Source organism: Limanda limanda, chromosome 3 (genome assembly GCF_963576545.1).
Source record: "Limanda limanda chromosome 3, fLimLim1.1, whole genome shotgun sequence".
In the NCBI taxonomy this organism is placed as follows: domain Eukaryota; kingdom Metazoa; phylum Chordata; class Actinopteri; order Pleuronectiformes; family Pleuronectidae; genus Limanda; species Limanda limanda.
The window spans coordinates 24360830-24379353 of record NC_083638.1 but is presented as its reverse complement, the minus strand read 5'-3'; the positions used below and the strand labels follow the sequence as shown (position 1 = coordinate 24379353).

General features: G+C 40.6%; 2 protein-coding genes across 2 annotated transcripts in view; one reads left to right on the top strand and one right to left on the bottom strand.

Annotated features, from left to right (window-relative positions):
- Positions 1 to 8382, top strand: part of syt7b (synaptotagmin VIIb) — a 67860-nt gene extending 59478 nt beyond the window's left edge. Inside the window, exons 7-12 of the mRNA XM_061067652.1 lie at positions 607 to 727; positions 4777 to 5044; positions 5162 to 5331; positions 5652 to 5766; positions 5945 to 6144; positions 8278 to 8382. Of these exons, the coding sequence (XP_060923635.1) occupies positions 607 to 727; positions 4777 to 5044; positions 5162 to 5331; positions 5652 to 5766; positions 5945 to 6144; positions 8278 to 8382 (979 nt within the window). The remainder of the gene's footprint in view (positions 1 to 606; positions 728 to 4776; positions 5045 to 5161; positions 5332 to 5651; positions 5767 to 5944; positions 6145 to 8277) is intronic.
- A 6588-nt stretch (positions 8383 to 14970) lies between these two features.
- Positions 14971 to 18413, bottom strand: sdhaf2 (succinate dehydrogenase complex assembly factor 2). Its single transcript, XM_061068219.1, has 4 exons — positions 18283 to 18413; positions 17013 to 17236; positions 16694 to 16803; positions 14971 to 15398 (listed from the first exon to the last, which is right to left on the bottom strand). Exons 1-4 carry the CDS (start codon positions 18307 to 18309, stop codon positions 15268 to 15270), a joined length of 492 nt encoding a protein of 163 aa, XP_060924202.1. The 5' UTR covers positions 18310 to 18413; the 3' UTR covers positions 14971 to 15267.
- Positions 18414 to 18524: the final 111 nt, after the last annotated feature.

The window sequence follows — 18524 nt, the reverse complement described above, 5'->3', positions numbered from 1 at the left end:
GACTACCTCCTTCTGTTACATAAACCTCATCTCACAGGCTTTAGTGTTTTCCCACGAGTCGTCCATGACAGCTCCACAACACGTTAGACCCAGGGTGCTCATTTTCAGCCACAAGAGTGTTGAGACTGGCTCGGTACTCATGTTGGGCCATAAAAACCAGATCACAATTAGTGTTTAAGATCGTCCCAAGAGTTCCCCTCAAATTGTTACCACAAACCTCCAGAGTTCAGTGAAGTCTAAACACAGTCTGTTATGCCACCAGGAGGAAGGTTCAGAGCCCCGTGTGATTAAAAAATTGTTTCGCTGTAAGTAGCAGCAATGAGCTGAGCAGGCACACATCACTTTATTAATCACGTTTTTAATTGGTACGGATCAACCTTACTGTAACCTAACATAGCACTTACAATACAATATTTGAATTTTTTTGAAATTGTATTATGGGTCATGTATTGTGTTTTCTTATCTACTGTATTTTATTATTTTGTGTGGCATACACAAGTGAAAGATGAATTTGCATTACTTCTAGCTTCAATTGTAAATGATGGACCAAAGGTACATTACTTATCATGCTTATTAATATGTATGTGTCTCTCTCCATTTCAACAGGACTCCAGGTAAACCAGGCAGTAGCCCCAGAGGTCAAACCCCAGATGAGAGCGGACGCCGCCACGATGCCAACTCCTCTGTGTCTGACTTGGCCAACTCAGCCACCAGTGACATGCTCATGGTAACGCACAATATCAACACAGCCCCATGAGACACCTTCTATTGATACGTCACTAACTCATCTGCTGTGTGTCCTATTTCTGCTTTGCTGAGCTTGTCTATATTAAGAGGAGGAAGGCTGCTGTCAGCAAAACCTTTTAAATCATAAAAAATTAGATGGCTGAGAGACTTGAATGGGGCCCTCACATCATCTCTCCTAATCTAAGATGAATGTTACATGCAGACGTTGAGACGAGGAAGTGGAAGATGAGCCAATAAGGGAGAAAAAGTAATGTAAGATCCTCCAAATTGGACTTCCGCCATTAGTAATTAAACATTGTAAACACATGGCTTGAATTAAATTTAGCAGGCCATGTTGTTATATCTGTGTTGCTCCTCTTTTGAATATCAGTTGTTTGATTGCACAGAAAATTTACATATTGAACTGATTGATACAGTAGTTAACAAATACTGACTTCTATTACAGTATTATATTATTATGTCAGTGTCTCAGTTTCTGGGAAAATTTTAACATTGCTAAAAAAAGAGAGAAACTAATGAGGAACAGGAGCAGCCAGACAATCATATGGGTTCTAAGCCAAACACCAACTCATCCAAACTAAATTGGAATACATGAAATAGGTGTTAAAATTATTTCTGAAACCGTCTGCTGTATAAATATATTACTATTTACAGACCAAGCTCCTGGTTTCATTTTGAATTATTTCCTTGGAAGATCACTTTATTTACTATGGTGTAAACAGTGTTAAGTTTTAATTTCCTCAGTCTTGGAAATCAGGTTCAAAGTGACAAAAATAAGTTGCAATAAACCAGAGTTATCCTCTGAAAGCATCCTGTATGAAGAATTAAAGTATAGAATTATAATTGGTTCTAGAGAACATGGTGAGAAAAGAACGCCCGCGCACTTCAGTGCAATAGCTCGAAATCCAATGAGAAGCGTTTCCTCCACCACAGTCTATCGTCCCTCAAAAACAACTTGCTTCATCCCACTCAGCTCACCCACCTGTGGATCCTCACAGAGAGTTATTGCCATAAAGTATCTCAGTGAACAGAAACATACAGTAATCATCACCCTGAAGTGACACTCTGGGAGGGGAGGGCGACAGGGGCCTTATGCAGCGGGGTTCGGTAATTAGCTGCGAAAGAACACGCAGTGCTGTGGGTGCTGGGAGAATATGGCAGAGATGGGTAGGAGCAGTGTGTAATTATGTGGGTTTCATGGTGTGTCTAAGGAATTCACAGTGGTGATGCTTAATGATAATACTCATTCCAAGCAGTTTTGCCAAAGGCGTCTATATGTTCCACAACCCTCGCTTTCGTGCCACTCGTGCTGCTGTAGGGAAAAAGTTGGTGCTGTATACAGATGCTGTGTTGAGAAAAAGGATGTCAGAGTATACAGTAAATATCCAACCCTCTCAAGCGTCTCAGTTGATAAGGGGTTGGCAGTGGATGAGGCGGGGGTCCTGTCAGCATCACATGCTTCTTATCAGGATTCACTGGGACGCTGCTTTCCTTGTGTGATGCTGACGGACCCAGAGACAGTGTTGTGTGAATGTGTCTTTGCTCCTGCGTCTTCACACATTCACATGCTTGCAGAGGTTTACATATATGTGCTTTATTTGTGAACAATAAGGATGGTGATTTATTTGTTTCATTATTTTCAACAAATCACTTGAAATCACCAAAACCATGCGTTTGTCCGATTCTCAGTACTGGGTACTATGGAGTACTATGGGGCATCCGGCAAGCGCCTCCATTGTTTTACGGGCACTGTAGTCTTTTTTGTTAGGAAGACTCAAAAGTGCAATTGTTGCTGCCCCTTTTAATGTGGAATGATACACGTTTTGTTGGTATGTATTTGCAGGTAAAGGACAACGTAAAGCCATTTTCAGACATGAACGCTTTGTCTTTCACATATGGAGATGCAGCAGGAGATTTTTCCGGGTCAGATGTATTCACAACAACAGGAAAATGGCCTTAACATTCAGATGAGGCGTGGCATCTTGATAGAGTACAGGTGGCAGGATCAAACAGTCTTTGTTTACAGCACATTCATATCGCCAAAAATCTCCGTCAGCATCTTTTACGTGTCTGGCAAAATTTGTATTTCAATTCGTTGATCAATTGGGTCTTTTGGTCTTGTATTTGTTGATAATAATAGAAAATAGAAGTTAGCATCCTTATCCTTTCCTTGTTTGTTACCTTAAACAAATAAAGCACATAACCACATTCCAAGACAACAAATATGCAGGGTATCTCTAGATTTATCCTTATGTTATGCAGACTTTACCATGTTTTGTGCTCCTTCTGTATTTGCATTAACTGCATGTGGGTTGTTTGGTTTTCAGTAAAAAAAGAAATTAGAGAGGAGAATTTAAGAATTGAATGGGAAGAGGGGAGAAAGAGAGAGAGAGCCCAAATGCAGAAAATGGGGAAAAGCAATTTAGGCCAGCTGTTGGGTGGAGGACTGCATAATGAAAAGTGATCATATTCAGCATGGAGAATGAGGTTGAGCAGCACCATCAGAAATATGTGGGATAATATGGAATTGGATATTACATTTCTGGAACTGCTCTTTGAGTGATGCCTGCAGCTCTTCCTCCATCAGATAGCACTTTTTAAAACTGGATTTGTGTCCCTCCCTCGGCCCGGGCCATGGCACCATCAGTGAGACGGTCTGACCGACAGTTTATCTGCCTGTCATCTCCTTACTGCTTCAGACACTTGGTGCCCTGGTCGCACGTCGGACACAGCAGCCACGTGACAAAATACTATTCGAGTTTGACGGTCAGGAACTGTATTTTCAAGTTAAGGTGTAGAATTAGTGCCCCCTGTGGACTGAAGTCTAAGTTACTTAGTTACTGTGATCAATTATAATACCTGCCAGCTCACCTGAAAGGTTGGATAAGTTTGACCATGTTGTCTGATAAGAATATAGTTCAATTCTTATGGGCCAAAATTGGGTACACCTTTATACACTTTGCTTGCAGGTTAGTGGGTTCACCTGGTTAAAACCATTGAAGGTATAATTGTATAAATTTGGTCAACTTGACAGCTCCCCTAAAGTGAAGCCAAGTGTCTCATTACCACCTGGTGGCTGGCCGCAGTATAGCTCCTATACCCTGCCTCCTCTATGTTAGTCAATGCAATATGAGCCAAACCTAAAAGATTGGTTTCCCTCAGTTATTTGATGCTATAAAAAAGGGGGAAACATCATGATTGACAGCACAGATTGGTCAATCTCTTTATTGGCGGGACCTCGCTACCGTGGCTTTATCCCCCGATTGCTCTTACGCAAGATGACAGTGTTCATGTCCGTGGTAGTTTGGCTTCTGGCTTTCCGGATAGCGGGAAGAAGTGGAGATGCGTTGTCCATCACCTGTCTATGGTTAAAACTAATACATCAGAGCTGTAATAAATCCTCCCTCCATGAACGCTCAAACGTTGAGTATTCGTTTCAGAAGCGTTGAGTCAGCTTCATGTTGGAATCTCAGAATTCACTTGCTTCTTTGGTTGTGGAGCTTTCAACAACATCACACTGTCCATATCAACTGAAAGAGTGTGCTCAGTTCCTATGGAGCTGTCGCTGTTCAAACCTTTTATAACTCTGAGGACTGTCGTTGCTGCTCATTCAATCATTCACTGCTCTCTGTTATAGAATAATAGACTCTCACTAATTTACTCTGCGGTGAGCAGTAAATTGAGATTTCAGACACTTATGAATCATCATCATTTTGAGTCTTCACCGGCAGATGTATTTTCAGATTAGAGTGATTTATCACATCTTTAACGTGAGACATATTGCAGAATGGGATTTTATTTTTTCTAACACTATGAACTTTGACGCTCAAATTAAATATCAGATAATAAATACAGTATACTTGAGTAAATATGGAGTAATTTTAAACATAGCGTCAGACTGGACACACTGACCCTTATCAAGCCCCTCTTTTAAAAAAGGGATGTTTATGCTTCACTTACAATGTAGCAATAATTAAACCCCTGAGAATATATAAAAAGAAAGTAACATTTGTTTCCTGTGCCTCTAAGTTGTCTCCAGGTTCCGAGGAAGACGACCACGAGGGTCCGGTGTGTGAAAAGCTGGGTCGTGTTCAGTTCAGCGTTGGGTACAGTTTTCAGGACTCCACCCTCACCGTCAAAATCCTGAAGGGCCAGGATTTGCCTGCAAAGGATTTTTCCGGCACCTCTGACCCATTTGTCAAACTGTACCTGCTGCCGGACAAGAAGCACAAACTGGAGACCAAAGTGAAGAGGAAGAATCTAAACCCCCACTGGAATGAAACCTTCTTGTTTGAAGGTTCGATGGAGGGAGCTTTGATAAAACCTTAAGCATTAACTGAAAGCTTAAGCTGTTTCTTTTCCATGTGCCTCACTGTGTCCTTTGGGGATTGTGCTGTTTCTGTTTCTCTCTCAGGGTTCCCTTACGAGAAGGTGGTCCAGAGGACTCTATACCTGCAGGTTCTCGACTACGACCGCTTCAGTAGGAATGACCCAATAGGAGAGGTGTCCATCCCCCTTAACAAGCTTGACCTGGCCAACATGCAGACGTTCTGGAAGGAGCTGAAACCATGTAGCGATGGCAGCGTGAGTGAGAAAGAAGGGGGTGGGAGGGAAGGAAGGATGTAGAGGAAGGGGGAGGAGGGGGCGAGCGAGACGATGGGACAGAATGTAACGGGTGATGTCATTCCTGGCTGCTGTGACGCTCCCGGGGGAAATGTGGCAGGGTGCTGGTGGGAGACGGGATGGAAGGGAATGTGGAGGAGGCTGACAGGTAGACGGAGAGAACATAGAAAGCCAGAGATAGACACAGAAAATACACAGTAAGCAGCTGAACGGAGAACAATGGGGGAAAAGGGGACAAAAAAGTAAACAATCGGCTGCTGTTGTGTGTATGATTTCTCCAGGGGAGTCGAGGGGATCTGCTGGTGTCTCTGTGCTACAACCCCACAGCCAACGTCATCACTGTGAGCATCATGAAAGCCCGAAACCTCAAAGCCATGGACATCGGAGGCACTTCTGGTAAAGATGCTCCTTCATCTCCCGTGTCCTTTTAGCGTTGACCTTCTACATTAACGCAGCTTCAACATAAAAAATGACATGATTTACTTCTAGAAAATCACATCAAGCCCACAGCAGCACACATAGTAACAATGCATTAAATTATAGTAAACATGGATGTGCTTCTGCTTCTCCACAGACCCATACGTAAAAGTGTGGTTGATGAACAAGGACAAACGTGTGGAAAAGAAGAAGACAGTGGTAATGAAGCGCTGTCTGAACCCTGTGTTCAACGAGTCCTTCCCCTTCGATGTGCCTGCCCACGTGCTGAGGGAGACCACCATAATTATAACCGTCATGGACAAGGACAGGCTCAGTCGCAATGATGTCATTGGAAAGGTATCTCCTTCCCACTTCTTCCGTCTTCTTCTTCTTCTTCATTATCCTCATCTTCTTCTTCCTCCACATTATCCTGACCGTGATAGAACATCACCAGCTGATCGCTTTTGATCGCCAGTCTCTACTGACCCCTGCTGGTACATGCAGACCGGTCATATGAACTGTAAATGAATAAATGTAGCCTTCAACAAATGACAAGTCTTGAAAATGCTTAATTTTGCGTGTGAAGCAGAGATTTACACCAACGACCAAAATGAAATCCAGGCGCAGGCAGGTGCTCGCTCTCAAATGTCATCTCCTAAAATGTAGAATTTCATAACATGTACAAGATGTAATCAAATTCGCTCTGAACAATAACAGAACATGTTTTAATACGTTGCACATTAGTGTAGTATTGTCAGCTTTTTGCCTGAACTTTTCAGTTATGATGGATCTGCTGGTCTCTTTAGAAAAACACATCACTTGCCCTAAGAAAAATCCTCAAGGATCAATTGCAAACACCGAGGCTGAGAGAGGCAAAGAGCCTTTGAATGTTTTGGTTGCCAATGTCAGTATCAGCCATTTCTATGCGTACTTATTAATTCTGTAAATTCTTTTATCTCCTGATATACTGTTAATATTTTATAACTTAATTGTTCAAACTTAATCCTTCATATATGTTCATCTGTGTATTGCCTGTAGAAAAAGTCACATTGATGAATATTTCAGTTGAGCTGCTATTCACTAACTAATAGTTTTAGACTAAATTGGATTAAAGAGGCTATAGTACCGTTTGGCTATTAGCCTAGCTACTCCAACGTGAGCATTAACTGTCTTGTAATCAAGCAGAAACGTTACAGGTTCAACATTAACTTTCATTCCTTTACTCACCTTTACACCGATGTTAATGACGGTGTAAAGGTCTATTTCAGTCACTTCTTTGTTTCTACTGAAGTTAGCATGCTGACCAGCGAGCCCCTTCCTGACCAGCTGACCTGTCGCATCACTTCCTGTTAGCGCCCAGTTTGTCTGAAGAAGTTATGCCGCTTAGGGGACAAGTATTATTTGTCCCGTAAATACAACAATGGCTGAAGCTCTTGGCGAGTGAGCAGAATAAGCTTATAACATTTTCTAAAAGTTAATCAGAATGAATTCGAATTTAAAGTGCACCAACTGAACACTGACTACATTTACATGGACAGCAACATTCTGTCTATTGCCCATATTCTGAATAAAGCCTTATTTTGATTGTGATGTTGCTATTAGAATATTCCATTCATTTTCCCATTTATATGCGATTAAGACGTATACATATCCACATAATGCGGCTAAGATCAGAAAACTCCAAAAAACATTCTGAATAAGATCTTAAGTTAATCTGAAAACGCTCTTTACAGGACAGTGTCTTATTAAGACTATTGTCTTAATATTGGAATATTGGTGTCCATGTTAACTTGTTCACTGTCTCTGCTTCAGCTGTAATCATTAGTAGACTACTTTCTCTTTTCAGGAAACCTTCCAGGAAATTATTAGATATGTACAGACTAGTGGAGTTAAGCTTTAGCCTACATGTATTTAAATGCCATTACTAATTCATATATCAGTACACAACTCAGCTCTATACAAGCCCAGACCCTTGTATATGCTGATGGATTGTTTACTTATGACCAAATACCAGCAGCTCTACAAGCATTGATAAATAGTGGTGAACAGAGCTCGACACAATTTATAGTTTCTGTCTGGAAAGACCCCAAAGCCCAAATCAAGTCGTTCATCAGACACTGTAAGAATAATATCTGAGCTGTGTGCTACTATTATGGTTTCTATGACATGTGCAGACCTGGATTCTCTTTCTACATGAGAATTACCTAAAGACTCTGTGTCTGATCTTCATTAGTGTCAGCGTTATCCTCTCTCAGAGTATCTCTGCAAGGGAAATCTCTTCCTCTAATGGCTTTTTTTCCCCGTCGTGGATTTGAATTGAATCCGGAGTGTAGTTGCAGGCTTAGCGGTGAAAGCAGGGCTAGACTTAAGTCTCACTGAGCGTCTCTTTACCCGCGTAATACCTGACAGATTTTTGGCTCTGCTTTTTACAAATAACATCAGTGTCTTTGTGATACTGCACGAGTTACACCGACTTTCTTCTTTTCACAGATCTATCTTTCGTGGAAAAGTGGCCCTGCAGAGGTAAAGCACTGGAAGGACATGATGGGTCACCCTCGCACCACTGTGGCTCAGTGGCACGCTCTCAAGACCTGAGGGACCCAGGGACCAAACCTGCCTACAGTGTCCCCCCCCTCAGAATTCAGCATCCGCCACCCCCCCACCCCCGCCCTCAGCACATATCCCCCTACTCTCTAACTGCGGCCTCGGGCTGCAGGAACTGTGTGTCATCTCTTTGTTCTCAGGCCTCTTTGATATGCCCCCTTGTGACATCATCCTTAAACTTCACCCTTGTCCAAATCTGATTCCCATCTCACCCCCTTTTATCCATTTGTCTGAACTTAAAAATGTCTGTGATGTCTTGACACACTTCCTCCTTTGTGCCCTTTCTTTTTAAGACGAGTCTTTCCTCCACCTTGTCAAACATTCTCAGTGTTCTACATCCGAGCAGTAGCCTACCTCTTGCCACCCATGACCAAAAACGGATCTATCTGATACTCCAGCTATCCTCTATGGCGGCAAGGCGGCCTGCTTCAAACATGCACCTGAGTGTGGATGTCCCTACATCGGGTGATGCAGGGAGGAATCTTCCACTCTGCTCCTCACCTCTTGTTCAAGTCCTCTTCTGTTGCAGTCACTCTTTCTTCCATCCCCTTAAAATGCCTGAAATATCAGGAAAACCGACAAAGGTAATGGAGGAGTGATGCCCTGTATTTAAAAATGGAACTGGACCCTGTCACTCAACCCATGTTTGATCTTTTTCACATTCCACTCTTTCTCTGGCACCCCTGTAATAATTCTCCCTTGGCTGGAACCCTTCGTCGTCTGTGCGTGCTGTGGGTGATGTGCTGTAACCCCAAATGAAGATCTCCAAATAAAAAAAAGGATAAGAACAAGATAATAAAACACTGGTCCTGGAGGATGAGTGTAAAAAAAAAAAAAAAAAAAAAAAAATACATTCTTTCCTATTTTCTCGGAAAAGAAAACCAGATGGACAGAAAAAAAGAGTAAAGTGATTAATGTTGTGATTTATTTTTTGGTTTTTCAAAAAAGAACGTAGAAAATCAACTTGTTCTTCCAGACTGAAAATAAGCAAAAAGCCAGCTACCGTAAGTGTGTGTGTGTGTGTGTGTGTGTGTGTGTGTTAGAGTGTGTGTGTGCGTGCGTGCATGTGTACATGCAGGTGCGCAGGTTTGGACTTGCACAACTAAATTAAAGATATTGTTAAAAATAGCAATTGCCCTTGATAATGATGGTGAACATAAAGTATTGTTAGAGCTTGTGGTGTTGATCTTAGCTGAAGACATGGGGAGGTCACAAGTTGAAAAGAGTCCGTCCACCGAATATAAATTATTTAAAGGAACGCAGAACCAGAAAGATATCGTTATGTATATGTCGTGTGTTTGATCCCCTGAAATCACTGCTGCCACTTCAACTGCAAAGGAAATCCAAAGGATGTCATTGTGGTACTCATCGTCATTTTCAATTGGACTAGAATAATACAAAAACTACTTTCAAAATCCAATTCCATCCAACCTGAGTAACCAGGGTATTTTTCAAATATATATACATTTATTTAAAATATATCTCATATTGAAAAATAAGTTTTTATTTTTTTTTTAAAAAATTTTAACCTCAATTTCCGAGGTTAGGAATGAATACTGAGTTTAGTTAAATAAAAGGAGGTCGTAAATGACTTTGCTCAGGGTTGACATATTAAAAAAATTTAATGTAGATGGAAAAAAGAGACTTTCCCTGTCACCCACTCTACAAATTGTCTAACAGATTCATGAGTATTTACCATCAAATAGACGCCTCTTTTTCCTCGTTGTTACAGAGCATTAAGAGTCCATAGGAGTTTTGAGTTGGTCACAAGTCTCTATGCCAGTTGTTTGAATCACTGCCTGAATGTGACCTCCCCCCTCCTGAGTCCCATTTAGACACGTGTTAGGAGGATGAATGAAAATGAAATGAACGAAATAATAACTGGGAGAAAAATCTTTTTACATTCCACTGATTGTTTTTTTTGGTCTACTGGCTGTGTGCATGTGTGTGTCTGGATGAGTGTCAATATTTGAACTTGAGTTTATATGTGTGATTGTATTTATTGTGAGTCCCTCTGTGTGTTTATCTGCACTGAGTTCTATTTTGTCAGTTTAATACAGAACAACATTGTTTACCGTTTTTATTCTGTATGAAACAATCCAGATGTACAAAGAAAATAAGGTTGTCAATTCCTTAAGAATCACTACACTTGTTGATGACGATGCTGGAACAAACCTCTCTTCATAGCAGGGTCACTGCTCATGTGTGGTTTTTAAAATGACGTTTGGTTCGAGGGGAATTTGTTATACATGCACTTAGGATGAATCTTAAACCAGCTTTGCAACAACCCCGGATAAAAGCCTGTTTTCTTTGACTGCCATACACCAGATTTTTTACAGAAGCAGCTAGTGACATTTTGTGCGATCCGTGCTTTCTCTCTGATCATCCAGGCCAAAATAACGAAGGGTGGGTCCCTCACATCGCAGCTGACGTTCACCCCCCCAAACACCCCTGTCGTGCACACATGCTTTCTGGCACAAAGTGTTCTGTGTGTGCCTTATAAACCCTGCCACGCCTTGCTCCTCACCATATGGGCCCCCTCTCCGAGTGTCAGGGAGGGGGTAGAGAGAAAAAAAGGTGACAGGAGATAATCATCACCTCTTGCATCACTGTTAGCTACATCTCAGGTCAGAGCCAAGCATTGGAGCATCCCAAAATAACCAGGAACACGGTCGTCTGTCTGTGCCGATGGCCCTGTGTGTTAAACAAGGCATTACTGAGAGTGCTGCTGACAAAGCATTACATTCCAAAGGCTTAATGAAAGTCACCTCAAGCAATGCAACTTGAATATTGCTTGAATATCAGTCAGGGTTCGGTATGTATTAGTTCTAAGGAATGCAACTAGAATCATCTTTCTACACATCACTGGCCAAACACCGGTAAATTTCTGCGGACAAGCTTGTAGTTCTGATTTTGGGCACTCTGCTTGAGACAAAGAGAGGTTAACCAGCAACATTTTAATTTATATACTCAACAAATGATTGTGAAGTGTCCTGTATGAAAAAAAGAGAAAAAAAGAATCAGTATTTACTGGGGATGTTGATATCTGTCTGTCCTTGGTATGACTCAGTCCCTTCTTTCACTCCCTTTTCTCTTTGTAGTCACACATCTGTGGAGTGCACAATGTTAAATATCGACCATTTATTTTTTGAGCTCTGTACAGTGTATATAATATAAATGTGTATATAAAACAAAAATGCTCCTGGTCTGGTCTTGATATGCATTTCTTATAAGCTTGATTTTCATTTCATATTTCCTCAAGAGTTGCTCCACAGTGGAATCTTCAGATCCAAGTTCTACCTTCAAAATCCTATTCAAGTATATGTACAAAAGTATTATCAGCTAAATATACTCAAAGTTTTGAAATAATCAATGAGTTCTCCAGAAAATACAATAGAAATTGTGGGGTTTGTGATAGGATTAATCATGTAGGGATAATTATTAATTATTTGTTGAGTACTTGTTGACTTTTTGTCATGAAAAAATTATTTTAAATTTAAACTAGAATATTATATAATTATTATATGAAAGTAAATCAATATTCAGTAGTTCTATCATGTAAAGCATTTATTTATATATATATATATTTTTTTAATAGGCTTATGTTTTTATGTAAGACTGTTCAGAAAATAGTCAAAGCCATCTGAGTAAAGGGTTCAATACTTCCAACATAAACGTATGTAAAAGGAAATATCAAACATTTTTCCAGAGGTAAGATCACCAAAAACTACTATTTTCAAGATTTCTGTCTAAAACTATCAAGATCTGATATTAAACTGGAGAGTTCGCTCAGGTTCGGCCAGTTCAGTCTGATTTGAGGTGATGATATCATGAACAGTATTTATAGTAGTTTAATTGCACACACGTACCAAATAATAAAGCTGCATTAAAGTCAAAAGCATTTGTTCTATTTCTCCCATCTTCCAAATCAGCAGTAAATCCAAATCCAAAATATACACATTCCAACAGTCAAGCAATGCTCATCAGAACCAAAGATTTCCAGTAGATCAGGTCCAAGCTCTTGACTCTGAGCCTCTCTTGGAATGTTCTTCTCTAATCTGCATCATTTTCAGTGACTTAACTTACATTAATTGCTATATTTTGTAAATTATATTGTCCTCTCCAGCCTCTGACTCTGCTAAAGTTCAACGATACACCATTTCATTCAATAATTTACTCCGGTTCACTTCTAGCTGCCCAGGATTCCATTAATGGGACCCACCCCCCTGCTGTCACTTGTTGGGCGATGATGTAGAATCTGCAATCTCCTATAGACTATAAACAATTTATGAGTTAATGGGCTAAGATTCTTCCGCCCCTCCGACTAATTAGAGTTCAGATCAACATTTTAATTGTTGATTATAATTTTTACCCCTTACCTATATATAAATATATAACTTGCTCATTTAAATTATATGTCGCTAAGTGGCCTATTTGCTAATTATATTATTTTTTAATGAAGGTCTCTGTAATTCTTCTTATGTAAGGGGGCGCCACACTCTACCGCCTTCTATTGGCCAATAACAACTGCAGCTCAGGCAGAAATAGGACTAAAAATATGAAGGTATTTAATTATATTGATCTCTGGAGTTAAACAAATTGGCAGCTCTGCCTCCACACACTGTGTTCTACATATTCAACACAAGAGAGAAAAACTGTTAAAGTTGCGTAAAGTTAAGAGAGGGTCTATGTTTGATCTGTCAACTGATCCAATACTTCTATTCATAAATTCAAGTATGAAAACCTTCTTTTGTCTCCCAACCAGTAGGAGCAGTTTTCCTGCGCTCACGCCTCGTCTCCAGCAAACACGGGAAGACACGATGAAAGCTGGGGGATGCTGCTGGCGGAGGTGGAGAGAGAGGATACAAGGGAACATGCGATTGAAATTCCAGGAGAGCTGAAGGTGACGGCGGAGCTTTGGATAAAACAGAGAACTGTCACGACATAGCGAGCAGCGGTGGAGGATGACAGGAGCACCGGGCTCCAGATAGGCACAGTGGGTGTGCGTGGGCAATTGATGAATATACACTCTAAACAAGCCTCGGAGCAAAACATATGTGAATTGTGCTTCCCCCTGCCGTGGGATCCATAGGTGACTCTTTTTCTTTCTCTTTAGAGAGGCAGGAAATTGGGACATCCAGCAGTGGTTCACAGTATGTCACACAAAGAGTAAGTCACAGTGCAGGTTTCAGATTCTGATCCATTTCAGACCTTCAAAACTCCCTGTTTATTCTATGTATTGTGGTAAGAAAAGGGGACATAAATACTTTACTTATGCCAATAAAACAATGTCATGATCCATCATAAATAAAAGCCACGCATTCAAATTCCTTCTCAAACCAATAAACAGAAGGTTGTGCAGAAACAATAGGAGTAGCATCTTTTTTTTGCAAGATAGGGGATTTTTAACATTTCCACCATCTTCCCAGGGAATAATTCATGGACTTTAAGGGAAAAAAATCCATATCTAGAGAACTGCATGTGAAATGTGTCACCGCTTGATCAAACTGAAGGGGACTGCTGGTCCTGAGCTCTAGGGATTTTTCAGATGTAAAATACTTTATCAACATTTAGGTGTCAAAAATATAATGTAAAGAGTCCAGAAAATTGAAATAATCAAGCAAAGCATTAATACCTTAATTGTGAATGCACTAATTGAACGTGCTACTTGTGATGCATACATTTGGTGAGACAGATGGCAGAGGAGCAGAGAACACACAGAGGGGAACCCTTCTGACATCACCTTACTCTATTTTAGGATGAGATGAAAAAACAAACAAATTGAAGGTGGGGATTCTTACTCAACACATTTTCCCCAAAGGATTTGGAACAAACACACATGACCATCTGAGTCACATGTGCAGGACAGCCATGTTTGTGTAACACCTTGGCCATATATCACACACATTATAATTCTGCGGGTGTGCACAAGCAGGCTTGTCGTCTGTTTTGAGATTCTGTGCACATCTCCTGGCCAGAGGGCATCTCCCCTATGCTCTCAGTACAAGGTTCCAGTGAACCGACATGACACACAACCAAGCAAGAAATCCTCCTCATTGTCGACACAAGCGCGCACACACACTGATCAAGTTGAGGAGAGAAATATGACCTTGTGTCAATGGCTGTGAGCAGAAATATATAAGGTTTAATTAAAAAAAATCTGCTTCACAAAAGTTTTAAACGATGCTTTGTTTTATCAAAGCTAAGATAAAATACAAGCGCCCTTCCCAAGGTTAATATCCCTTTCATCCAATCTTTAGTTTATGGTCTTCATTGCACAAAGACACTCAGCAGAAGACTATTAAAATAAATGTCAGTCTACATGTAACCTGCATGAAAGATTTATCGCATGTGAAATGTATGAAGGTTACAGGTGACCTATTTGCCACAGACACAAAGATGAGCATGTGCTTCACTTTGACTGGAAATAAAGTGATCTGCTTCCATCTGGTGTCCAATAAGAGACACTGCAGGCAACAAAACCCGTAATTATGTAACAAGTGCACAGAGTTAAACATGGCAGCCTCCAGTCATGTGACCTGACCCTGTGGTAAAACAAAGAAAACAACGCACACAGAAAACAGTCAAGTATCAACATTTATTTAACAACCCATAATGTGTGTAATAGTAAGATCATTGTCCAGCGTGTGTCCATTACTGAAAGCTGGCTTCCCCATTGAGCAATTTAAATATACAGTCTTTAAACATACAGTTACAATCACAGGCAAATAAGGCTGCAATATTTTACAGAAACAAGACAGTAAAGTGTGAATATTTTGCATGTCCCGACTTCCTGAGGTGTTTTCTAGATGGAAACAACACTGACATCCACTCAGTGATCCACCTTTAATCAGTCTCTGAGGAGGTCCATGTGGCTCAGTGACTTTCCTTCTCCAGATACTCCAAGCTGGGAGCATCTAACCTCTGCTCCTGGTTGCGGTTCTTTGTGAACTCCTTCAGCATGTCCATGATCTCTCCTTGGTAAACTTCAGGAGTGGGCTGAGCTTCTGTAAGCAAACAGAAATCATGTTGGATCATTCTCTGCTGCAAACCGATCCTCTTCAAAGAATAGTAAAGCGAAGGTTTATTTTCATCTTTTTAGGACATCACATCAGGAGGCGGATTCAGACATGATTTTTTTTAAATCAGGATCATTTGAAGGAACAAAATATACATGAACGTTTGTATTGGTTTCATTTTGTAATACAGTATTTGGCAAAGCCCACTCTGGGTCCTTCAAGGACAAAAAGACAATAGATCTCCTCAGTTGAAGACATTACGGTTCTTTTGTCTCTCATAAGCCGTTTTCGGGAAGTGCTGTATTCTCACATGGGCTACTCTGATATTTTCTGGACATTTTAATAGGGGACTGGAAGAAAAAGTTCCCGAAAACGTCCGGAGCAGCTGTCGTTTGCGTTACAGTCCCTCTGGAAATTTTCAGGATAATGTCCAGACTTCAGTGCATTTCTGAAAGAGGCTCTACACTAATTCAAATGCTTTCCTATCACAGTATTGGGATCTTTCGAGGCTTATTTTAGCAGACTATGTGAGTGACCTTGAAACATCTGTTTATTTAGTGTAAAAATGGAAACAACTCAATGCTAGTAATGCTATTATTCGTCTCAGTAAAGTTAGATCGCCTGTAACTTTTTTTGGTTTGGTTTTCCAGAGTGGTGCTGCCACTGGATGCGTTTATGCTGCTCTCACACGGATTGTGTTGTTCAGCTGTAATACACAGTGAAACAGACACATAACTGAAGTCAAATTAAGAGAAAATTAAAACAATAAAATAGCAAATTACCTTGGTACTATGAATAAGCTCCCGGGGTGAAGTCAGGGGCAAAAGTAACAACTAACAAAGTTCCAGAATTGAAGTTCATTTGTAAGCAGAGCTGTTCATTATTTCAGGACCAGTGACCATGAATGATTGCCAATAAAAAAAAAAGCCTTATTAATTCCTATGCCCACTGGAGATTTCCACATTTAGCCGTGTTGCTGACTGAATTCAAAATGAGGGTGTGTGATTTATTTGTCTCCATTAGCGCAAAACAACAAGTCAAAGTAAATATTTGATATTTGCAACTTAAATAAACATGAATATTGCATTAGCCAAAATGTTTTTTATGTCATTAAATATTCAAATGTTTTGCAGAAGGATTATCCAAATTCCTGTAAGTGCTTGAAATACCTCCTGACTGGAGTCCATGTTTATATTTTTTTTTAATGTATGATGACTGCTGTATTGCATGAGATTGAACGAGCAACATCACAGGTTTGAGGAGAACCAGTGCTATTCTCTCACCTGTCGCCCAGTAGTAGATGTCCCAGTCGTTGCTCGGTTCATTGATCAGTCTGTCGTACTGCCGCAGCTGGTTGTCACTCATCGTGTTCAGGTATTTCTTTGCAAAGAGGCTGTAAGACAGATGGAGGCTTCAGTTGAGTATTTTCTCTAGATGATATCTCAACGATACAGGTAGTTATCTGGTTAATTTGTCCAACTTAAAAACTTTGAGGGGAACACAGGAACATTGAAAAGCTAGATGAGTTTACAACTTTCGTACAGGTTCACAGGACAAAGGGGGGGGGGGGGGGGGGGGGCAAAATCAGTTCAGTTTAACAACCTGAGCAGAATGCAGTTCTCCAACATGCCCCTCTTGCGACTCTCATAAAGAAGTCTGCGTTTCTTGATGTAAGCGGTCTCGCTTGGGTTCTCCTCCCAAGGCGGCAGAGGCATCTCGATCAGGTCCCCCCTGGTGTCCTCTGGCGAGTCGCCACGGTAACCACGAGACGATATCAGCCCTGTGACTGCTGGCCTCAATGCTGCTTGGCACATCCCTGCCACCAGCTGACGGCAAAAAAAAACACAAGTTTAAATCAACACCAGTGACTTGCTACACAAACTCATCAGAGTCAAACAATTCACTGTGCAAAATGTGGAGAACCTGCTGAAAATGCTGAACATATAGTTTCATGTAGTTTTGTTTAAGTAAAAAACACCTGCAACTAGGTGCATGTCTGTCAGGGACTTAAGATAAAATACACAAAAGTTCACTTTTTTGTATTAAATATTATACATTTTATACAATAAAGATGAAAGCTTAATGGTAAATAATGGTTTAAGGAGTGTATTTTTCTGTGTTAAATTTATCTTTTAGTTGGCCTGTGGAAGGGACCTGACCCCTAGACTTGGCGCAAATGAAATAAAAAATTATATATAATAGAAATGCTGCTCATACATCGATGCAACATAATAAAGTGTGCATTATACGTCACAGGGGACTTTGTTAAAAGATATCCATTTGGTATTACGTCCCGGGACCTTTCTTTGTTAGCAAATATAACCAATCTGACACGACCTGTCATACAGTTTGCAGAAGAATGTGTGTATTAGTGTGGTGTAGTGTTCCTCCCTGACATTTGTCTTTAAGTTGTTTTTGGTTTGAATATTAAACTGTTTATGGTCTAAATTTATTGACTAAACAATAACAGAGTGGGATTTGCTTATTCTTCTTTTAGATGATGTTGTTCAAAGTTTTTTTTCCTCTACATAAAAACTTTAAAGTCCAGAGAGAGAGAGAGACTGAGAGAGAGAGGGGAGCAGAGTGAGGTTACATCACACGCTGTCCTGTTGTACAACTGTCCTCCAGCGACACACACACAAACACACGCACAACCAACAACACAGTCTGCACCTTTACTACACTGAACTGAACATTAGCCATTAACAGCATGAATATACAGCTGCTACACAACAATAACATCACATAAAAACATGTGATCGGGCCTCTCTGAACAGTCCTTGGCGCGATGGTCAATGCAGCTTCAACACAATTCACCAGTAAATAAAATAAAATCAAAGCCTTTGATCCAAAGGTTGACTTCGTGACTCACTTTTTTGGCAATGACGTACGACAACATTTTAAAATCTCTCTTTGGCGACTAAGAAGAAGAGGAAGCTGCTCCAGGTCCGTGAACGTGCGACTCACAACAGAGGAAATTACACAAGCAGCTGTCTAGTCAGAGGAAACACACCGGGGGACCTTTATAGCAGCGCACACATGGCGCCATGTTGATTAGGTAATAGTACTGTCTAAAAGAGAATATAATCGTTATTTTGTATAATAGTTTATTTC